The 22,826-nt window shown below is 29.8% G+C and overlaps 3 protein-coding genes across 4 annotated transcripts in view; 1 reads left to right on the plus strand and 2 right to left on the minus strand.

Annotated features, from left to right (window-relative positions):
• LOC130449536 (valine--tRNA ligase) lies at window positions 1-18,250 on the minus strand. Its single transcript, XM_056787420.1, has 14 exons — window positions 17,969-18,250; window positions 16,908-17,081; window positions 16,727-16,854; window positions 14,252-14,416; window positions 13,833-14,034; window positions 12,831-13,021; window positions 12,460-12,682; window positions 10,477-10,622; window positions 10,146-10,359; window positions 8,481-8,779; window positions 7,377-7,706; window positions 5,620-5,827; window positions 5,017-5,347; window positions 1-3,911 (listed from the first exon to the last, which is right to left on the minus strand). The coding sequence occupies exons 1-14, from the start codon at window positions 18,125-18,127 to the stop codon at window positions 3,529-3,531; spliced, it is 3,153 nt and encodes a 1,050-aa protein (XP_056643398.1). The 5' UTR covers window positions 18,128-18,250; the 3' UTR covers window positions 1-3,528.
• The window catches only part of LOC130449539 (STAGA complex 65 subunit gamma-like), an 11,709-nt gene continuing 6,857 nt past the window's right edge, over window positions 17,975-22,826 (minus strand). Inside the window, exon 2 of the mRNA XM_056787426.1 lies at window positions 17,975-18,185. The gene's annotated coding sequence lies outside the window, so the exon portion shown is untranslated. The remainder of the gene's footprint in view (window positions 18,186-22,826) is intronic.
• The window catches only part of LOC130449537 (uncharacterized), a 9,933-nt gene continuing 5,296 nt past the window's right edge, over window positions 18,190-22,826 (plus strand). The window contains exons 1-3 of one of the 2 annotated variants that reach the window (XM_056787421.1): window positions 18,190-18,572; window positions 19,729-19,953; window positions 21,509-21,826. In XM_056787421.1, the coding sequence (XP_056643399.1) occupies window positions 18,570-18,572; window positions 19,729-19,953; window positions 21,509-21,826 (546 nt within the window). In that variant the 5' untranslated portion in view covers window positions 18,190-18,569. The remainder of the gene's footprint in view (window positions 18,573-19,728; window positions 19,954-21,508; window positions 21,827-22,826) is intronic. The other variant, XM_056787422.1, reaches the window with a different exon arrangement.

Consider the following 22,826-nt stretch of genomic DNA (forward strand, 5'->3'; position numbering starts at 1 on the left):
TTATTACTGTAGATAAATATTTATTTTAGCGTTCTTGCAACTATAAAGATTATATTTTTGGTATTGATTTGTAATACAGTATCTCACGATTTTTAGATATAAAACTGCAAAAATTGGTGAATATACAAATATTAAGTATTATTACAGCAACTAATATATAAAATAACAAAAATATCGTCATGTAACTTGCTGCCAGCAGCAATTTTAAAATCGACAGGGTAACAAAAGCTTCATAAACTCAGTTTTTTATCATTCAATATCAATCGATTGATTCTAGAAAGAGAAGCAGCCAAACCAATATTATAAGATCATTTGATTTAAGATAAGTTTACTAAATCCTTATTTTAGCATACAAAATGTTCTACAGTCCATTATTAGATTTGTTCCAACCCATCAAAAGACCGACCTTTGTATGGTGACGATTCTGCGCAATAGAGATCACGTGTTCCAACCGGGCAGTTATTTTTATACGAAAGATTCTGTTTTGTGTTCCAACCGACTGACATCATTCGTGAACCGTTCCCGATGCGGTCTTTTCGATACTTGGTTGATGGCAAGTATTGTTACCAGAACCGTGCATAGCCGGAGATTGCACAAAAAATATCATTTAAACGCTTTCAATAACCGTTCCAAGTACGGACCCGATTAGCAGGTCAGAACAAACCTATTTAAATGGTTGTCTTCTTTCTCTCATATCATTTATTATTGTAACAAATCCAAAAACTTAGTTTTTCTCTAATTTCTTCTCTGAATTCAGTAGCGGATCGAGAATACCAATATAAAAACTTAAATGTAATCGTTAGTTACAAAAACCAAGGAAAAACACACGTTTATTGATTCTGATGACATAATGACTTCTCTTTGTAGGATGATCACATTTGTCAATGGTTTTATTGGGCGAAAATCATGCTGCCCACATCAGGTATATCATATGACTATGTCAGTTTTGCGAAGAAATGATAAGGCGACGTGATGAGAAGTTTCCATCGAAAATATTCTTTTCTGATGAAGCTAACTTTTCTTTAAATAAAATAATTTCCAAGTACAGTGAACCTCATACGTAGCGTCCGGAGAAAGTAAATATATAGCCAGATATCATCGATCAATGAAGCCTACCTTGGCTCTATGCCGGAAGCGATTCTAAGACAACCCAAAACGTATAAGTTCAGATTTTTTATCAATTACTATAGATGTAAATCATCTGTTAATGTAATTGAAAAGAACAAGATGGCCGAAATTCCATTTGAAGGTGCCACGTTTTTAAAACTAGAAAATCCGCAAACTTATAATGGTCATTGTTTCCGAAGGACACCGACTACGTAGTTTGTTAATCCTAGTGGTGATTTGGTGACGTTCAAACAGTATAAAAGTTGAGATTCTAGGAAGATCGCTGAGAGATATGTCACAAAATCATTAACAAGTAAAAAAGAAGTGTCAAATTGAATCATTATTAGTTGATAGTATACTTCAATTCTAATTATTTCATATATTGAGTCAATAGAGCTTCCTTTATTGTAAAATTACCTTATAAGCAGCAAAATCACGTTAACATCAATGACGAATCTTTAAGATTAAGCAATTAGTATTTTAATATAAAAGTGCATTTTGGGAGGAACGATTTTTAAGAATTTATCAAATTGTATAATTATATGGTAATGTTATAATTTTAATTGTTATATCTGAAAAATAACAGTATATTTTCTAATTAAAATTTCCATATATTTTTTTATAGAGCAAATTTAAAAACGATAAGAATGTTACAATTGTCGCCAACGAGTCAAAAATTGTCCTCACTCAGAAAATCAGTTTCCTCCTCTCGAGGAAAATTGTCCCCCTTCATATATAGATCCGCTACCGTCTGGATTAGAAACAAATATTATTTTCTTTAATTTATGAAGCCTTGCATAATCAAATATTATCATGATGTTTCAAGATACACACCAACTTAAAAAAATGTTACATGACTGATGTAATCCCGTAAAAATCATGAATTTAAATTATGGACAGGACCAATTATTCCGTTTTATTCAATGTGGAAGACCAATGAAACGAATACATATTGAATAACATTTGGTAACACTGAAAGTATTAACATAAAATTAAAGTAATTCGACAAGTAGGGCGGATCTGTTGTTTATATAGTACAATTATATGACATTAAAGCGAGCAAAGACATATCAAATTATAGTCCCACAAAAAATTCAGCTAGATGCTTGTTAGGTAAATAGAAGAATATGAAATAGGTAAAAAACTATGGAAATGCAGATATGGAAAAATAAACGTGAAAATTTTGGGTATAAAAAAAACAAACAAAGTTTCAGAAGAAAGGAACTTAACCAATACAACCATGGAAAGGAAATTAAAAGTAAACCACTATCACATTAGACACAACAGATTTATCAAGAACATATTTGAAGGTCAAGAAATAAAACAGTTGTTGAATAGGAATTTGTGGTTACAACGAAAGTTCAACATTTAGAAGATAATGATTAGTAAGTTACATTCATTTGTAAGTAATGAACTGTCAATCTTACAATAAAATGAAACAGTCAAAGTTGAATCGGGATCTGTGTCTACAATGACAGAGCTCGGCCTTTATAAAATGGTTAGAATTGGTAACTTGCATTAACTTCACTTTCCAGAATAGAGAGAATTAGACTTATGATAGCAAGGTCCTCTCTGATCAAGGCCATCTCATCAGCAAATCTTCTCAGTTGTGGAAAGAACAAAAAATGAACATGGAAAGGTTTTTACTATGATTTTGAGTAGAAAGATTAAAAAAAAAAGAGATCTACCAATCGAACTTTCACGAAAAATGCCATCTAATCTTGTGCAAACCTCTTTAAAATAGAAATACTTGTTACTGAAAGATGTGAGGAAACGTGAAATAGATTCATTCTGACAGTTATCAAAGTATTAAACTCTCACGTTATCAAATCAAAGCTAATGTCTCAGGAAATTCAATTTCTGAGGTAAGAACAATAAGGTCTTTTTCTTTTAGATTCCCAGTAATTCGGAAAATAGAAAAAAAGGAACAAATATAAATGTCAGAAATGTATCGACCTAGAACCTCTCTGTGGTATAAAAAAATGCATCTACAAGATTTTTTCTCATGATAATGAAGAATATAATATATTTTGTGAATTCTTCCAAGACTATAGTGTGATGTTATTCACTTTATATAAAATCCAATTAAATGTAATGTAAAGATTGCTTTTACAATATAAATAGTAATTGTGTAAAAATTACATTGAGGATGTATTTTTCCGTATCTATTAATATTGTATTTGCTAGTGACATCCCAATCATTCTCATATCAATAAGAAAGAATTTAAAATTAAAGTTCATAAAATGAACATGTTTATTCCAATATAACTGGATAGTAAGATATATAATTGGGCACCTCTCCTGTAGATATTCATGTAATCTTACTGGATTGTGTATTAAATTAGCAACAACATGCTTCTAAAATAAATTAAATCAACATTTACAACAAGCTTCATAGAAAAAGTATAAAAAAGTTGGATTTTACATAATTCTCAACGAACTGAGAGCAGCTTCCAATCTACTTATCTCTGCACTGGTCTGAATCAGTTTCTCTTCATTTAACTGCCTAACTTCTAGAGGCACTTTAGATTCATAATCTGAGGCGTCTTTTGCTGTATTCAATCGTTCTCGAGTTGATTGTAAGAAATCTAATTTCTTTCGAATTTTTGCAATTTCTTTAGGCGGATCGATTAATCCTTTAAGCAGTAAGTTCACCTCACATTTGTCCGAAATAGTTAGAATAGTGCAACCGTCAGGTGCTGTTTCGTTAACAGCGATTTTTGAACAGAAAGCCAAAGTCTGAAGTGCCGATTCATAATTCAACATAATTTCTGCAGTCATTTCGTCGTTACACTGAATATAAGCTGAAAATAATAAATATTGTCCTAATAAATATTACTACATTAATGTATGAGACAAAGATAATATTTTATTAATTTTTACATATGTCCCTTTAAAATTATTTCATCATCAAGTACTGAGCTTATTTTAACAACAAAAAATAGAGACAAGTCAATTTTGGGAATTGGAATGTAGTTTTTGTCAGTCCTCCTCTAGTGTACACTACTTTGAAAATTTATAACGAATCCAGTTACTAGAATTGTGCGTTTTATAATAAGGTATGACAATTAATATAGAGTTACAACATAATTTTAACTGAAAACATTTGCTTCTTTGATGTTTTACTTGAATAAAATGGTCAATTGAAGATTTTGTATTTGAATTTGCTACTGGAGACACTAGTGTAGAAAGAGCTATCGGAAATGTCGAATGTGACAGTTCATTTGGTGGCCCTGAATATGTTTATTCACTACACAATAATTTCTGGTCTCAATATTTTACAAGAGATATTTACAATAGTTGGTTCTTTAGACACCTTCAAATCACGAAAAATTTAACAACAAAGTAATTTTGGTTCCCAATCATGCTATACCTGAGCCATTTTTTTTTTCTACATTCTTGCCTGTAGGACTTTAGAAAGGACTAGTTTAAGTAAAATACATTCTTTCTAATAATTTCTATGATTTTGTTGGATATTAGTAGTTAAAATACTTTAAAAATGTATCATATTTGGAACATATCTCGACAAAATGAGATAGCATTCTGGCTTACGGCACTGTTTATGGTGAATACACTCGTGAGTAAATCATTGTACTAGTGACATTTGGCGCCTTACGCGGAATCTGTTAGTACTGATGATATAGCACCATTAAATCCTGTAAACATCATCTTAAACTATACATGTCAATTTGAATTTTTTTTTGGGATATGGCACTATTGAAATAGGAGTGCGATATGTCTAACATATACTAGTTGATATATGTAGCTTAGCGACTTAATCATTGATGCATAATGAACAAAATGTATTAAGAATTAGTTCATTATAGATAAAGATAATCAGATGTTATTCTATAATTGCATTGAAAGTTAAATTCATAAAGCAGTTTTAGCAAATTATACGGAGCATACCTTCTGTCTTTGTCTTATTAGGAATATTATAATCGCTTCTAGCGGACCTGATACTTTTTGCTACTTTTTGCACAAAATACACTTCGTCCTCTATATCCTCGTTCTTCCATCTGTAATATTCTTTTTCGCTTGGGTAACTGGCAACACAAATGCTTGGAATTTTCTCAACTACATCTTTTGGTCTAGGTAATCGTTGATACAATTCTTCAGTAATAAATGGCATAAATGGAGATAAAAGTCTCAATCCTATTTCCAATGCTCTATAAAGTGTTATTTGAGCAGTTTTTTTGGCTTCATTATCATCACTAGCAAATACTGGTTTTAATATTTCCTAAAAATTTTTATTATTCAATATTAAAAGGACATCACATTTTCTCTATTAAAAACCATACATTCTCAACTCTAGATTGTTTTTGCTTGGTTTTGAGTTTTTGAATGCAATCTCATTATAACTGAATTATAGAAATGAATTCTAAAATCTACCAATGTTACTTACATGTAAATAAAAATCAGAAACTATCATTAGAATGTCGAATTTGTAATTACTTTTTTAGCATTAGGTGAAAATAACTGAAAACAATTTCAAACTAAACAAATACTTACCAAATAAACATCACAGAGCTCATACAGCCAAACATTATAAATTGCAGTGGTAACATGACCAAATTCATAGGCAGTTAAATTACGATTTGCCTCAGTAATAGCAGTGGCTAATCTACTGAGCATCCATAAGTCCATCAAACTTTCGTTTCCAATTAATTTATTATCAGAAGGTGCATCAAATTCTGAAGAGAAGTAGGTCAAAGCAAATCTGAAAAACAACAACCATTATTCTATGCCTAATTTAAAAATTATTTTACACTTTAGACAGTCATGGATTCATCAGCAGGCTAAGTAGGATGAAGCCTAGGGCGCCAAAAATTTTTTTTATTGTTTACACGAAGAAGACGAGTTTTGAGATTTTTACAGAAACAAAAGTGATTTAATAAAAATTAAAATACAGTACACTAAAGCTTTTCTTGCTTGAAAAGAGTGAGGAATTATTTATGATAGATATCAAGTGAAGAAAAGCTGAACACGTCTTTTATGCCTAGTCAGACCTAGTGAACAAAATTTTATGCGTCGAATATATTATATTGTTTTTATAATATAACTTAGCCCATTAAAACCCAAACGGGCCGTTAATGACCCCCCAGAGTAGAAATGATTCCATTACGCAATGTGATTTGCAGACGACATTAAAAGTACATCCATCTAAACAGAAGTTCCCAAATATGTTTCTCCTCGTAAGCCACTTTTAAAATACTAATTACTAGTTTCAGTTAATACATGTACACCATATCACAAACTCGTCAAAAAATCAGATCTAACTAAGCACATTAAAGTACACTCCTATTGTAGAGCTTCCAGTGGACCCCTGGGAGTGCAGTTCAAAATTTTATTATTAAGTAGCTTCTGTGTCATTGGTTTTTCATATATTAGTATTCATATATTTATTAGCTGTTCCTGTGATATACGTCTTCATTTTATTTTATTTAAGTAGTATGTACGTTTATTAGCTGTTCCTATGATATATGTCTTCATTTTATTTTATTTAAGTAGTATGTACGTGTTTTGACCGTGTGTGTTCTCTGGGTCGTTAACGAGCCCTTGGCCACCTATCGGACTATTTACAGCTCTGATTTTTTTACCACTGAACTGTTAGAGGAAGCCGATATGATATGAATGGTTTTCAGATTCTTCCGGAAGGCATATACATAACTCTACCGAATATGATGGCGAAATAAGAATTGTGCATGAATGAATTATCAAGGAAGAAAAAACCAAGAAAGACTATAGAAAGTGAACAGATTGGGAAAAGTGTTGTGTTTAAATTTTTCACAAATAATATCCTGGTTTACGTTTTTCTTATATTTTGATTACTTTTTACACCGGCGAAGTTAATGTATGCACATAGACAAATTTCACAGCAATGGGAATAGTTAGGGAGAACATAACTGTGAAATGTGAATTAGTTGATTGAAAAATATTGTTCTATATTCTACGATTTCCGAATTGGCAAGTGTGAAGTATTTTTCATCATCCATAACAATGACTCTCTCACTCACAAAACTCTTCTTACCAGTTTTTATGCTGTTTTTTCCGTGGGAATTCTCGGTTTTCCACTTTTTGGAAGATTTAGATATTTCACTTTCTTTTTGGCAATTTGTCTGACAAATTGGCAATTTTTTTCAATTACAGAATCAACTATGCATAATTCATTTAGGAATATATTAACAATTTGTAAAAAAAAGTAACTTTAAAAAATTAAATATGATAAAATATTGATATATTATTGAAGGTACTAAACATTGCGTTACCTTGTTGCATTCCAGATCTTATTACAAAAAAATCGATATCCCTGAACACGTAAAATATCCAAATTGATATCCCTGCCAGAGCACATTGCACAAAGAGCAAATCTAAGAGCGTCAGTACCACATTCTGGAATTCCATCAGGATAATCTTGCTTTTGTCCCTGTTTGGCCTTCTCTATTTCTTTGATATCTAAATTACTCTCATATAATTGACTATTCAGAGCTTCCAAAGATATTCCAGTTATAACGTCCATTGGATCTATGACATTACCCAAAGATTTGCTCATTTTTCTTCCATGAGCATCTCGGACAATGGGATGTAAATACACTTCTCTAAAATAGAAAAAAAATAAAGGATTGAAATAACAATACTTTTTATTTAAGGGGGTTGTGGAAATGAAATATTTGTTTTGATATTGCATTGTCAAGTTGTTTGGACGAAGACAATGTTTCCATTGCTAACAATGTCAGAACTTATAATTTTAGATTTCAATTTGAGGAAAAAATTCCAAGTTTGAAGATGTACTCATTCCATGATATAAATATGCAGTGGAAAAGATGGCAAGCATTTATAATAGCAATAAGCATCTAGAAGTTACAGTAGGCATAAAAAATTAGCAGTGAGAAGTCAACAATATAAAATTACTTTGTTGGAGAATTTATTAATAATTCGTGGCCAAAGAATTAATTTGTTGATTTATTTTATTATATATTTAAAAATAACGCCAATGATAAATTTATTTATGAGCAAAAATTTTGCAAATACAACATCAAATCACTATATAAGAGAAAAATTTGTGACTATTACTTATTTTATTGTTTCAGCCAATTCCTTAAAAATATATTTTCAAAATTTCAAAATTAAGTCGATATTGAGATATCGTCTGGAGCAACAAAATTATTTCTTTGGCAACAACAAATTCTCCAGCAAAATTGGTTCGACTTTGCTAGTTCTCACTGCTATCTATTGGGACCTAATCACATTTCTATTACGGAAAGTACACTTCCATTAAAATTTAAGAAAAGGTAATACAGAAAATAGAATAACAGCAGTAATTTCCATGTTCATACATGTTTTTAAATCAAAAATTAGCTGTTAATACATACTTGAATGGAAGTTTTCCTAATAATTTTTGACCCATAAAGACCATCCTAGCGACCCAGAAAAATAAAATGTCATGACCAGTTTCTAACAAAGATGTTGGATAAAATACTTTGAGATCTTCAGTATCATCAGGCCATCCGAAAACAGAGAACGGGAATAATGCTGAAGAAAACCAAGTGTCCAACACGTCTTCATCCTGTGTTAATATCAAATCATCTTCTGTTGTATTAAATTTCTTGGTAGCTTTCGACAATGCTTCTTCCTTTGTTCTACCAGATACCCAAAATTCACCATCCTCTGCCTAAAAATAAACTAAATCAAAATCTATGTTAAACAAGAAATATTATCTCTACCTTCAGCCCTTGTCACTACATTTATTACCTTTCCAAGAGCAAAAAGTTCTCTGTTTGACAATTAGTAATAAAATACAAAAGAAGAAAATCCACATAGGTTATTAAAAAAACCGATTAGAGAAACTTATCGATATAAAAAATATTATTTCCTTAATTCTACTAAGAATAGTGACAGAAAGAGAAAATCAAGAGGTAATAACTGTAGACTATCATCTAAATAAAGCTATTAATTGAATAATTCTATTCTGTAGAGGCTTTAATTGGAAATAAAGATGGACAAGAAATACCATAGGTTTGCATTTTATTATGAGCTATTATATCTTATGAGCTAAGATATTCATCTTCATCTAAGTATATAGCATAAAATATATGCCTGAAATGCTCAAGATTACTAATGTATTCAAGTTGATAACACTTAACTGAGATATTTGCACTATATACAAAATAGACTAAAGGGTCTGCAATACGATAAAAAAAATGAAATTGCATTGATGAACCTCGAAATATCAAAAAAACATACATTAAATTATAAAGAATCGAAAATTCTTGAAACGGAATCGAATACACGGAAAAGAGAATTTTTAAAATTGTTCATACTTAAAAACGAGAAACCTATCTATGATAAAAAAAGACCTATATAATTCAAGGGAAATTAATAGTTCTATTTTTTATATTTTAATAAAACTAAGAATAATTTGTTTCTTGTTAAAAAAGATTTCTATTTGGATGTAGGTGATATTGGTTAATAAAGTTCCCAAATTGTCATTGTCAAAATCATATTGTCATAAAAATTGAAAGTAGTTGAAGCGTCAATATTGTATGATTTTAAATGAAATTTTAATTGATAGAGACCTAATATCAACAATATAAAAAAGGTCTAAGAAATAAGAAATTTATATATATTTATAAATAGTTTTACATAATCATGAGTATTCAACCAATTTAAAAATTAGAGCATACATATACAATGTGAATTATAATTCATAAACCTCAACTTCTTCATTAAAAAATCAAACCAAGTGTAAAATATGTGTATTTGAAGATATATTATAAAATTGGCTTACTTTCACTTCGAGGGTGAATTCCTAGATATTTTTATAACAGAGCAAGCTATAGTAGAAGTTAAGGTTTATGAATTATAAATCAAAATATTTTGATAAAGACTTAAAGTAGTGGAAACGTAAAAATTTTTATCTGTCTTTCAAAAATTATAGAAAAACTAATACTAGAGGATAATTAATAAACTTGACAAATCGACAAATTAAATACCTATGTGGCGGAGAGCTTTGTTTTATAATATTCAGTAATACTTACACCTGGTTGTAATTTATGGCCAGGTTTGCTTTTTATAGTAACAAAATAGGCAGGAATTCTATGACCCCACCATAGCTGTCTAGAAATACACCAGTCCCGAATACCGTCCATCCAATGATGCCATGTTTTGACATGCATTTCTGGTATTATTTTCAAGTCTCCATCATTTACTGCTTTTATAGCATTTTGAGCCATTTCTCCACATCTTACATACCTACGAAAAATACATGAAACTACTTTCCAACACATATATTATAGTTGTTTTTGTTGCTCATAATACATAACTTGGCTGATTTATTATTTCTACTAGTCTTGGAATTTTACTCCTTACCATTGAGGTTTCAGCATAGGTTCCACAACATCTTTGCTACGGCTGCAAATTGGTACTACCATAGGATTGTTTTTAGTTTCAATGTAGAGACCTAGTTCCGTTAAAGATTTCACAATTTCTTTTCTTGCATGAAACCGCTTCATTCCCTGTAAAAATATAATTTGAAGTATTCAAATTCACTGATCGCTGTATTATTTCTGATGAATTTTAGTAAATTATTAGTGGAAATGTAGCTGACATTTCCACTAATAATACTACAGCAAACTATATAATCCTCAAAATACATATATTGAATTGAGTCCATAAGGGATTTGATTAGTTTCTATCCACTAATCTTAGTAAATTCAATTTCGTTAATGAATTATTCAACTGAAAAGAAGGAAACAACTCACTCTTCTATGATAAGAAAAACTTAAAAGCAAACGGCATTTGGTTGATGTTGATATGTGTTTTGTCATCCCAGATGGTTTCAAAGAGTGGAAAAGGTCTATTGGATATATGAAATTTTGAAATTGTCGTCTACTAACCACTTCTTTAGAGTACTGCCTCTGCTTCATGTATTCTTTTAAGGGACTAAATCCATGGCGGATTGTCATTAAGAAGTCATTGTATATTGAACATTATTGGTAAAAGCGCCAACAGCGCTTAAAATAAATGTTCAGTTTACTACAAATCATCAGTGAAGTATTTTATATTAAAAAATAAACTATTCCAGTCCACTAAAGTGTACGAGTTTCTTCTAAACAATATTAGTATACGCCTACAGTCAATGGCCCATTTTTAGGTTTTACATCATTTCGTAACGTTTCGGTAGTCCAATCACCTATTTTGACAAACAGGTATCTCCACTTTTTGCACATTTAACTCTATTTTTAATGTTGAAAAACATCCCTGTGGTTCCTACTTCCAACAAACTTATTTTACTCCTTTTAAATCAATCATAACCCTTCACAACACTCTTCACAGTTACTACCTTATTCTATAGACATTTGTTAGCCTTGTTTAGAACTTCTTCAACTTTCACAACAGTTACTACAAACACACTCTCATTAAAGTGGCTATAGAAGCATACAGTCCTTGCTTGGCTGAAAAAATTAGAGTATCTTCTTCAGACGAAGGTTAGCGACGATCATGACTATTTGTATTTTATTCAAAGCTGCTCTAAACAATTGGTTTGATGTGCAGTTAAATTATTCCAATAAGTTTCGCAGCCATTATATTATTTGTCGTCCTATACCTCTCTTTCCTTGCATAATCAATCTATGAAATTCATATCATTCTCTCATTACATGACCAAAGTACTCTAATTTGCGGGCTTTTATGGTAGTCAATAATTCTCATTGTATTGCCAATTTGCATAAAACTTCTTCTATCTGTCCATGATATTCATAATATTCTTCTCAATATTTCAAAGGCTTCCAGTTTTTTCATTATTACTTTGTTTAAAGTAGCTACCTCCATTCCATAAAGAAGGATCGAGTATATATAACATTTCATCATTCTCTTTTTCAATTCGTTATTCAAGTTTCTCATCAAAAGAAGTTTTTCATTTTATAAAATGTACTGCAAGCAATTTCAATTCTTACTTTTATTTCTTCAGTATTAGAGTGTAAGACATACAAATTGAAATTTGTGCAGCTAAGTAAATCTAACAATTCATTCAGCTTTTTTACCACACTCAAAAATTGTATTCTAGCTGTTTTGATTGATTAAATTAATAAACTAATTTTTTTAAATTGATTTTTAAAACACGAAAAACTTTCAGCACATTTTGAACTCAAGACTTGATTTTAGTGAAAATGTCTAAAAAAGTCATAAATCAACTACATGAATATACTGGATATGCCTAAAATGTTCTAAAACCAGGTTTGCATGAATATCTTTCTAATGAAATCTCTTTGAGGCACAACAGTTAGATGGTTTCAAAGTTTGTAAAGGACAGGTAGAAACAATTTTTGTGTATGATAAATAGATAATACTTACAGTAAACTTTCCATAACCTCCTACAATAACTCCTGCATCATCAAAAATAGTAATAAAAGGTAAATTGTGCTTTTTTCCTATTTCATAGTCATTTGCATCATGGGCAGGCGTAATTTTAACAGCTCCAGTGCCGAAACCTAGTTCAACAAAATCATCGACTATAATTGGTATTTTTCTATCACAGAATGGGTGAATCACGTATTTTCCATGCAAATGTGTATATCTAAAATGTATAAATTTTTTATTATTTGGAATTTTAGAATGAAATAAATGTCAGTAATAATTTCAGCTTTATTCAAATACAACAGCATTCCACCTATATTTATTTATGGTGACGTAATTTACATATTTCTTATATATAATTATAGTACCTATCATCATCAGGATGGACAGCTACTGCAGTATCTCCCAACATAGTTTCCACACGAGTTGTGGCTACGATCAATCTTTCGTCAGAACCTTCTACCTGATATGCAAAATGTACTAAAACACCAAATTCAATTTTCTCATCATAACCAGGAACAGAAAGGAATGTTCGGCCGGGAAGCTCAGTTTTGTCCACCTAAAAAGTCAAGAGAATTATTAATATTTCTTAAAATATTCATATTATTGCTGTGCTATGGAAATTTTGAATGAAAATTATTAGTATATGCTTTCCCAAGAAAATCCAAAATCTACCCAAGAAAATAGCATTGTCTAACTTTTTATCTAAACAGTATCCAAATATCACAACTTATTTGGTATAGCTTCCAAATTAATACTCGAAAACCATCTCCTTTTCTTTAAACAATCAAACCTACCTGGATGTATGGCATCAAGCTTTCTATAAAGAAATGCTATTGCTCTTGACAAACTTAAAGAGAAAAATCGGGTTGTAGTTCATTTAATTAGAGAAATAACTTTTAGAGATTCCACCTACCTTAGAATTCTGAAAGTTTAATTGATTTATTATGATTTGTAACAATGTGTGTTATTTATTTGAAGAAAATAAAAGACAATATGGGGTTTTAACACTACAAAAAAGGATTGAGGTGTTGCCCATAGCTAGACACAAAAATATTATAAAATTGAACAGCCATTATCCAGAAAAGTTAGTTTGAAATACTTTGCCTTTTGTATATCGAGTTCTATGAAATCCAAAAGTTGTATATAAAAAGTTAAAACAGAAGAGGAATCCCCATAAAATATTTATTAACCACATAAGTACCTTACTACATGTATCAGAACTTCAAACAGAAAAAAGATTTAAAAAATGCATCAACAAACCTTCAAAATAACCAAAGACATAAAAGTACCTATACGAACTCTAATGCTATGTTATTAACTGTAAGAATTTATACAATGATGTATTGACAAAAACATTGATTGCCCACCTCAATATCTGATATTGCAGACTTCAATGTACACGACCAGTTGACTAATCTATTAGATCTGTAAATTGTCCCATCTTCATGTAGTCTCACAAAAGCCTCAGTTACAGCCTTGCATAATTTGGGATCCATTGTGAATGCAGCTCTATCCCAATCATAAGATGAGCCCATTTTTTTCAACTGATGGTAAATGCGCACTCCTTTTCTAAAAAATATGAGACTTATTAACTAGATGAAATCAATGATCATATGTAACTGATGTATTAGATATATTTTATAACATAATGACAATAAAATTTTGCTCTTATACTTTTTTGTCACCTACATAGAGTATATATACCCACAAATTCTGTTTCTGCAAATAATATAAATGCCTAGCAGGATCAAAAGTTAAACTAAATAAATTATAATCAGTAGCTTACTCATTTTTCCATTTCCACACGTTTTGAATGAAATTATCTCTACCAATATCATGTCGCGTTTTTTTCTCTTCTCTCCATAATTTCTTCTCCACAACTACTTGTGTTGCTATTCCAGCATGATCACAACCTGGATTCCATAATGTTATGTCACCTTTCATTCTATGCCTACAAATTTGTTTTTTTGAATTTCATAAATTAAGGCTACATTACTTAAATTTGTGATGTCTTGGTTAAATATTTAAATATTAAAAAAACGAGAATAAATTCTCTAAATTATTTTCATTTAATGGTCTTATAATAACTACACTCCTAGACAAAAAGTAGTGTATAATTTCAATTTTTTTAACTTAAAAATCTTACAATGAATTGGAGAAAAAAAGTACTGTAGGAAGATGGAACCAAAACATCCACAAATATAAAATGAAGGTATTATTTAATGTAGTATGAAATATAGAGGCTTTTATAAGACATTCAAAAAACGATGAGCCTATTTTCATAAGGTATATTTCCTCATCTGACAATAAATTTAGTCAAGAGCATTCTATATATTGATGACTTTCATGTAAACTATGAGGCGGTTTCAATCAAGCCCATGAGTGACTATCAATTACATCCCAAAGTGGCTCTATCAGATTAAGGTCAGGGCTATTAACTGGCATACCATTAGGTTTCAATCTCTTGAATGTAACTTTGGACGAATCTTGTGATTTGCTGTAGAGAATTGTTATGAGGAAATATTTTACCAAGGCAGTGAAAGGTACAATTATAGTTTTAATAGATTAATAAGCGCTGAGTATCAAGACAATCTCCATATTAATACTGTCCCATATTATTACTGATTCAACACAATAACTTATGTGCACTAATAAATGTCAAGCTTTTAAAAAGTCTAGATTCATTTGAGAAAATCACATTTCACAGCTTTTGTTCTTGTCAGTCCAAATAATCTCTTATTAAATTATAGTCATCCTCATCAATTTGCTGGGGTTGGTTGAGGTCCACTTGCAGGCACTCTAAACCATAAGTCATCTCCTTATAATTCATTGCATATTTCTTGTTGATAGCTCCAAACAAAATATTTGTGAAGTACCTTACCTTACTAGATGGCACTACAGCTTGGTGTGATCCTTGACCTCCTTGACAATTTGCCTGCAAACTGGTCTGTTATTCACCAGCATGCCCCATCCTCTTATCTTGGTGAAGTGAAGTGGGACTTTCTACACTTTCCCTAGTCTCTGCATAACTTCCATGTTGGTGATGTGTTTCGTCCACAATATTTTCAAAATACGCTGATATCTAAGAAGATCTACATGTCAAAAGATTCTAATCTTTTCAAAGTAGCCTCGGTTGTGGTCCAACCACTACACCATAGAATAAAACCGAAAATATGTAGCACCTGACTAGTCTTAATTTTAGTTGTAAAGAAATATCTTTGCTGGTATTTTTTTTTCCTGTTGTTAAATGTAACTAGAGCTCTTTCTATATGTGATCGTATTTCTGATGCCTGGTTCCATTTCACATTTACTGTGGTTCCTAGATATGTGTACAGTCCTACCCAATCTATATCTTGACTGTTTGTCATTAATGCACCCACTTAACTATAATACATAACAGACCTTTGTCTTATAGCAATTGAAGTCCAACCATTTATGGTGATTTGCATCAGTTACACATCCAAAATGTTGACCTGGTCTTCTTTTATTTCTTCCCTTTTAATACTCTAGAAATTGATGATTGTACTATGGATAATCTTAGTACCACTTGGACTTGTGGTATGTTGCTGCAGTACATTCTTCTGTATTAAGATTTACTTGTCAGATAACAAAATATGCATTAATTTTGTTGGGGAGTGTATTTTTAAACCAGATTTCCAGCGTGTTCTGAAGAAAAAAAAACAGCTACTTGTCTGGCTACATGTTGTGACAAAGGCAAAATGATTGAATTACATTTTTTCAAAAAACGGTAATAGACTCCAATGGATTTTCATACCCTCTTCCTTATTCAGAGTCACTAATTGAAACAACTGAACAGTCAGATTCAGGTTCTTCTTAGTTATTAATATTACAATGGAAGAAAAATCAGTTAAAGACTACAAATTTATAGCACCAAACTGTACACTATGGCAAGTGACAAATCTATAATGAGTAAAATAAAATGTGTAGTACAAGCTCTTCACAGAATGACAATCCTCACCCTGGATGGCTCAACAAGTGATAAAAATGCCAAGAAATAAAAAAAAGTTTGTGTGGACAGAAAGAAATATTAGCTTTACATGAAGTAATATAAAGAAAATGCTCATATGTTTGGTAAAACAATTTAGGCCACTTCTTAATTCCATTTCTATATACATTCTTAAGACAAAATATTTGGTTTTGTAAATGTTCTATTTATTTATACAAAAAAAAACTGTTAAAAGTTTTAGTATTGTATATTTATATCTAATCTGACGATTTCATAATTTCAAACAATACTTACCATCTTACCAAGCAATCTTGTATTGAATTAGTAAGGGCATGCCCTAAATGTAAAGATCCAGTTACATTTGGAGGAGGAATAATAATAACAAATTTTCCATTTTCATTGGCATCTTTCAAAGATTTTCTCTAAAATAGAATTAATAGAATTATAAACATTAAAATATTCTTTAAAATATTACTCCATATTCTGGCTTAAAAAAGTTTTGTTTTTCCCACCAACTATACCAAGCAGCTTCAACAAATTTTGGACTGTATGCATCAGGTAGTGCACTAGTAGTATCTTTCTTATCTCCCTCTGGAGTAGGAATATCATAAGTTGCCGCTTCCTTCACTTCCTTCTTCTTTTCTCTTTTCTAAAAATGATGATTCCAAAATTATGTTTTTAATCCACTAAATCCAAAATTATTCAAATAATGGCAAATTAATGCCACTATATTTTAATGTCACTGTTAGTGAGAAAATGTATTGACTGAAAATAATTGAAGTTTTTAAGGAGCAATTTTCCTGCTTCAATATACACCTATACTTAGATACTTAAGTAATACAAGAAACTGGGAAAAGACAAAGTTTTTAAAAAAATGGAATTGTTTGTGAACTTATATTAAAGATATGTCGAAACAAAGAATTTCAGTAGAATTTTTTTGTTGAAGAAATCACTTTGACGACAGAGCTAAACATCTCTATAAATGAGAGATATCGAGGACCCCTTGCAAGAAGGAATGAAAGCAGTTAATTATGACATATAATTGAAACAGAGAATGATAAAATGTAAGCACCAAATGGAATACTATCAAGTTTATAATACAGTAAGTAAATAATTTGCAAGTTTACCTTAAATATATGCAATACAAACAAAACACATTAATATTTGTTTTTTCCAAATGCCAAATGAATAGTATTATATTACTCAATTGAATTTGCTAATTCTTTATATTCAATGCCTAATATTCAAAGAACATTATGTTGAACTATATCAAGCATTAAATTATGTTTCTAATAAAGTACACATAAAATTAATTGTACTGATTATTGTATTAAAAAAAACTATAGAACCGCCTAAAAACATATAAAATTATTTAATATTTCTTGATATTGTACAAACCTTGAATAATTTTAGTAATAGTTACAATGATTCATACATGAATTGTATATTTACTAAATTCGCAATAACTGTTCAGTTATTAATACCTATATAAAAAAGATTTTTAAAATGAACATATGTTAAATTAAAACCACTCACCTCTTCTTTATCCTTTTTTGGAACTGCTTTTTGTTGCTTTTCTAATTTCTGTTTTAGTTTGTCTAATTTTGCTTGTTTGGCGGCTTCTTTGGCAAGTTGTTTCGCCGACTTCGGTGCCTCATCACCATTTTCAACTACAGTTTTTATTTCATCACCCATGGTTTGTCGTTACCAGCACGATTTACTTTCATGAATAAAAAATTGACACCGACCTAACCTATATCATATTTGACAGCAAGTGACGTAACAATCGATATCTGTAGTATCAATATTTTTTCATAAAATAATCGATATTTGAATAATGAACATAATATTAAAATTAAGTTGATTTTTTTAACTTTTTGTATTATAGTCTACTTTGAAAGTAGTTTATAATTTTATTGGCTAAGATTTTCGCGCAATGTTGCTAACTTTTTATACTTTTATACATGTGCTGAAGATGTAGCCATGTAATTTGTTTTCTTTCTTCCTAAAAAACGTTTATAAATCTACATTTTGAAATTTGATCGAAAATATAATTACGTAAAAAAGAAGACTGTTGGTTAGTAGTCGTTATTTACAAATTTTTGAATAAAAGGATAATCAATAACAAAACTTAAAAATGGTAAGAAATCTGGCCTCTAAATATACAGTTTGTTAATATATACGGTCTATGTATGGGGAAACCCTGGTTAAAAATTCTTGTAAGATTGGACTGTATATTATTTATTGACACTTAATCTTTATGACAATTTTCGAAACATCTAATATTTTTTTGATAATAAAACTGCAATATATTTGATTACTTTATAAACAGTCGCAAATGGGTGTCTGTATTGTCACATTTTTATGTAACAATTATCTTGAAAAATTAATTTTTTCCATACTGCTGTTAAATGCTACATTATTTTGTCAGTTCAAGTGTGTAAAATGTTATATTGCTCTGTAAAGTAACTTTACCATTCTGTAATAGTTTAGTTAACAAAATTAAGATCAAATTATCATAAATTTAATGGTGATCCTGCAGTTTGAATCAATTGACTAGATCAACAACTTACAGTTTTTGTAACTACTTTACTGATTTCCTGTGTTGGGTATATGAATTAACAGTGTGCTTTATAAGTTAATAAAATATTTTTTTTTAAGATAAAGTTGAAAAAATATGAAAGAGTATGAAATAAAACATTATGAAATGTTCTAGACTCCATAAACATAGAAAGTTTTACTTTAATCGACCATTTCCTGGTCTTGTGATGTGAAATAGAATGGAAACAGGTGTATTCAAATAAGAATTTTATTTTTAAAATCTAATTAAAATAAAGAGTTGAATTTTGTCATTTAACTTTATATAGATCTTCAAATATATAAACATATTTATTTCTTTGATGAAATATCTGTATATAAAATCCTTTTCCAATTAAGGCTTCAAAAAATTATCAGTTAAAATATCTAACATTAAGTTGATAGTTTTTTCTCATTTTAATTATATCATACAGTCTAATTATATCAATATATTCAGAATTTCATTAATGAAATAAGTATAAAATCTACACATATACCGAGTGGTCAAATAAATTATGTGGAAACTATGAGTCATTAAGACTATCGATAGAAAATTTTATAGCATTTTCACCTCTCGGCCATAATTTTTACCTAGATTATTTTTTGACATTTATTAGTTTTCATATTTAGAAAATTGGGAATTTAACTGTTGAGCACTTAACTGAAAATAAATATCATTTCCAAGAAAGTAGCAGTAATTATTGGACTTATATTTTTAGTCAAATAATAAAAAACAAAAAGATTGTGGATATTACCAATTATCTATATTCACAACATTTAGTGAAGAAAAGCGACTTAAATCAATCACAAGAAGCATGAAAAGAAAAATGAATCCAAAATTAAGAATATATGTAATCTTGAGATATATTTCTAAAGCATATAGGAAAGTTAAGGCTGCAGCTAGCTTTTATATGAATAAAAGAATTTTAGAAATTCTGGATATGGTGAGTCATTGTATAATTTTTTTAAATTTGAATATATGTTCAAAATATTATAACAATCATCATTTTGATTGAGAAATGATAGAAAATTATTTTTATAGCACAATTTTAAACCCATTTGAAAAATTTGTTCAGATAATTGAGGGAAACACTCACTTATGCACATGCACACCATAGGTCGTTGGCTATCAAGGGGTTCTAGTTTAGCAAGATTCTCAACTATTTTTGAATATATACATTTGTAGATCAAATAATCTCAAATTGAATCAAACAAAATTAAAAAAAATAGATAAAAAAGAATATTCGCATTCTTGCATTTGACCATATTGAGAGCATATTACACAATGAATGAATTTACATTGATCACCATCAGTATAGATGAAAAAGAGAAATTCAATCAAGTGTATCCGAAGTCCTAGTTGCAACACAACATTGAAACATTACTGAAAAATAGCTTATCTTGTTTCCATCATCATACCTACTCGGACAAAGCCTCAGAGTGGTTCCAAATAATTGAACAAAACAAAGAAATGATCCAAGCTTTAGCTCCACAAAAAAGTAAAGAGGGAAAACAATACAATGCATTTTTTAATAACCATAAATCTAATCACTTTAGATACAAATATCTTTAGTAAATCTTTTTGTGTATGTGTATGAATATTTACAGAATCTTTTGATATATATATTAATTTTGGAAACAAATTCAATACTGCGCAAAATCTATTGCTGAATATTGTTATTCAGTTCAAATCGTCCTAAGAAACGAGACAGTTCTGAAAGCTATTTATTTAACGCACCATTTATTACTCGCTGCGCTGAATGCAGTGAACTTCTCCAATTGAATCACGCCATACTTTTTTAAGCTGCCGGATATAACGTATGTCATTGAGAGAGCGCGCAGAGCCCGTATAACTAGATGGATAAGACAACTGATGAACGCTGGAATTTCAATTCCAGTTTTTAAGTTGAGTTAAAAGGCTGCTTAGTTATAAAAAATTTTCTTTTGAACATTTAATAGAAAATTATTAGTTTAGATTATTATTTAAATTATGTCCTAACCGTCCCTGCTGTAAGTTTATTATTATTAATTATGCTTGATATTCACTGTTTTTTTTGTTCTTTATGTGGGAATATAGAGTGCAAAAATCCTTCTGTTCTAAGATATTATAGTTCACATTTTTAAGCTTAACATAATTTTGGAAGTTTTTTTATTTTTAACCTTGTAAAAGACTATATTTTAGTATTTAGTATAAGTTTAATTATAAAATAGATAATAAAAACCCAAAATATTTTAGATTAAGGGACAACAATAGTACAATAATTGTAAGTAGTCAGTTCTCTCCGATCCTTGACATGGTTAGGACATACCTCTGAAACTCTATTAGAAATAAAATAATCTTTCAATTATTAACGTGGATATCTAATTATTTTTGATAAATACACCATTACCTTATCCATAATATTTTCTTTTGGTAAATTTTCATAAGATTTAGTGCGGTACATTGAGGAACATATATTGTGAAATAGTAATTTTTTCACAAAAATATTTTTGTTTTAGATCTTACCTCAAGAGTATTTCGGATCTTCGCAAAATAGGAAACGTTTCTATTTTATCGTTAATAAGATAATGACACAATCTCGAGGAGAATGTATTTTTAAACATAACTTATATGATGGTTTTGATTTAGAATGTATAAATTGGCTACCAGAAGCAACAGACGTTACTAAACGACAGAAGCGGTATTTAAGCCAGACAAATTGGTACATTTTAGAACAAATTGTGAAGCCATTAATAAGAAATTTTTACTTTTGTTTAAAATCAATAAAAAGCTACGAAATTCAATTTATACCATTCAAGAAATGGAACAAGTTTCAGGTAAAAAAAACTCGTTCTAGTAAATCAATTTTGATAATATTACGAATTCTCTTTTACATCTTCAATCGACTAAAAAAGTTTTTCGAAATCTGATTAACAGTTTTCAAGAAAAAAAATATAATAAAATATAAAATTTTTCAAAATTGTATCGAATGATTCATAGGACATAAAAATTTCAACATAATATCGAATTTCAGTCACCATTTTTTTATTTCAGAGACCTAAATGGTCAATAAAATCTTCCCCCACATGGTAATTGTACTATTTACTACCATATTTTTAATAATTTCATATAACTTGTGCCTTTATTACCACCAGCTCTGGGTATAGGGCTTTGAAATCCACAATTTGAAAGTCAATGCATGCCATTTCTATTCTTATTATGAGGGATTAGACCCTAATGAATTTTCTTTTGGATTATACTTAAAAAAAATTCTGCATATGTCAATAGTTTATACATTTTTTTTCTGATGAAGGTCTTGGACAGAACTGCAATGAAACCATGATAAAGTTTTTTATAACATCTATCACACGCTCAGAATATATTTCATCATTTTCCTGTACATGGTCTCTTTTTCTCACAATGTGGTTATGAGAATATGTCCAATGGTTGCTTGGAAGTGATTCTAAATCTTCCACCTCTTCATATATTATTAGAAAGCATGGGGGACAAACCTCACTCAATATGTTTAGGGGAGTCACCTGGGATAAACCAAAACCTCCTTCAAAGAATGAAAAAACCTGGGACTTGTCTCAGGATGAAATACCGGAAAAATTTGGCTTTGAGAAAACAAAAATTTTCTCAAAACTAAGCAGTAGAAGTAAATGGGATCAAAACACCATACTAGAAATGTCATCAAATGGTATGTGAATGCCTCCAAAATAGCAGACAAAACTGGAATATGGACTATTTTAACTTAGAACCAAACACTCTGAAATCTTCAGCAATACATAAAGTATTTTTCAAGCAGAATTTATTCAGTGTGTCCAGTCCAACTTA

The sequence above is a fragment of the Diorhabda sublineata genome, chromosome 10 (assembly GCF_026230105.1).
Source record: "Diorhabda sublineata isolate icDioSubl1.1 chromosome 10, icDioSubl1.1, whole genome shotgun sequence".
Lineage (NCBI taxonomy): Eukaryota > Metazoa > Arthropoda > Insecta > Coleoptera > Chrysomelidae > Diorhabda > Diorhabda sublineata.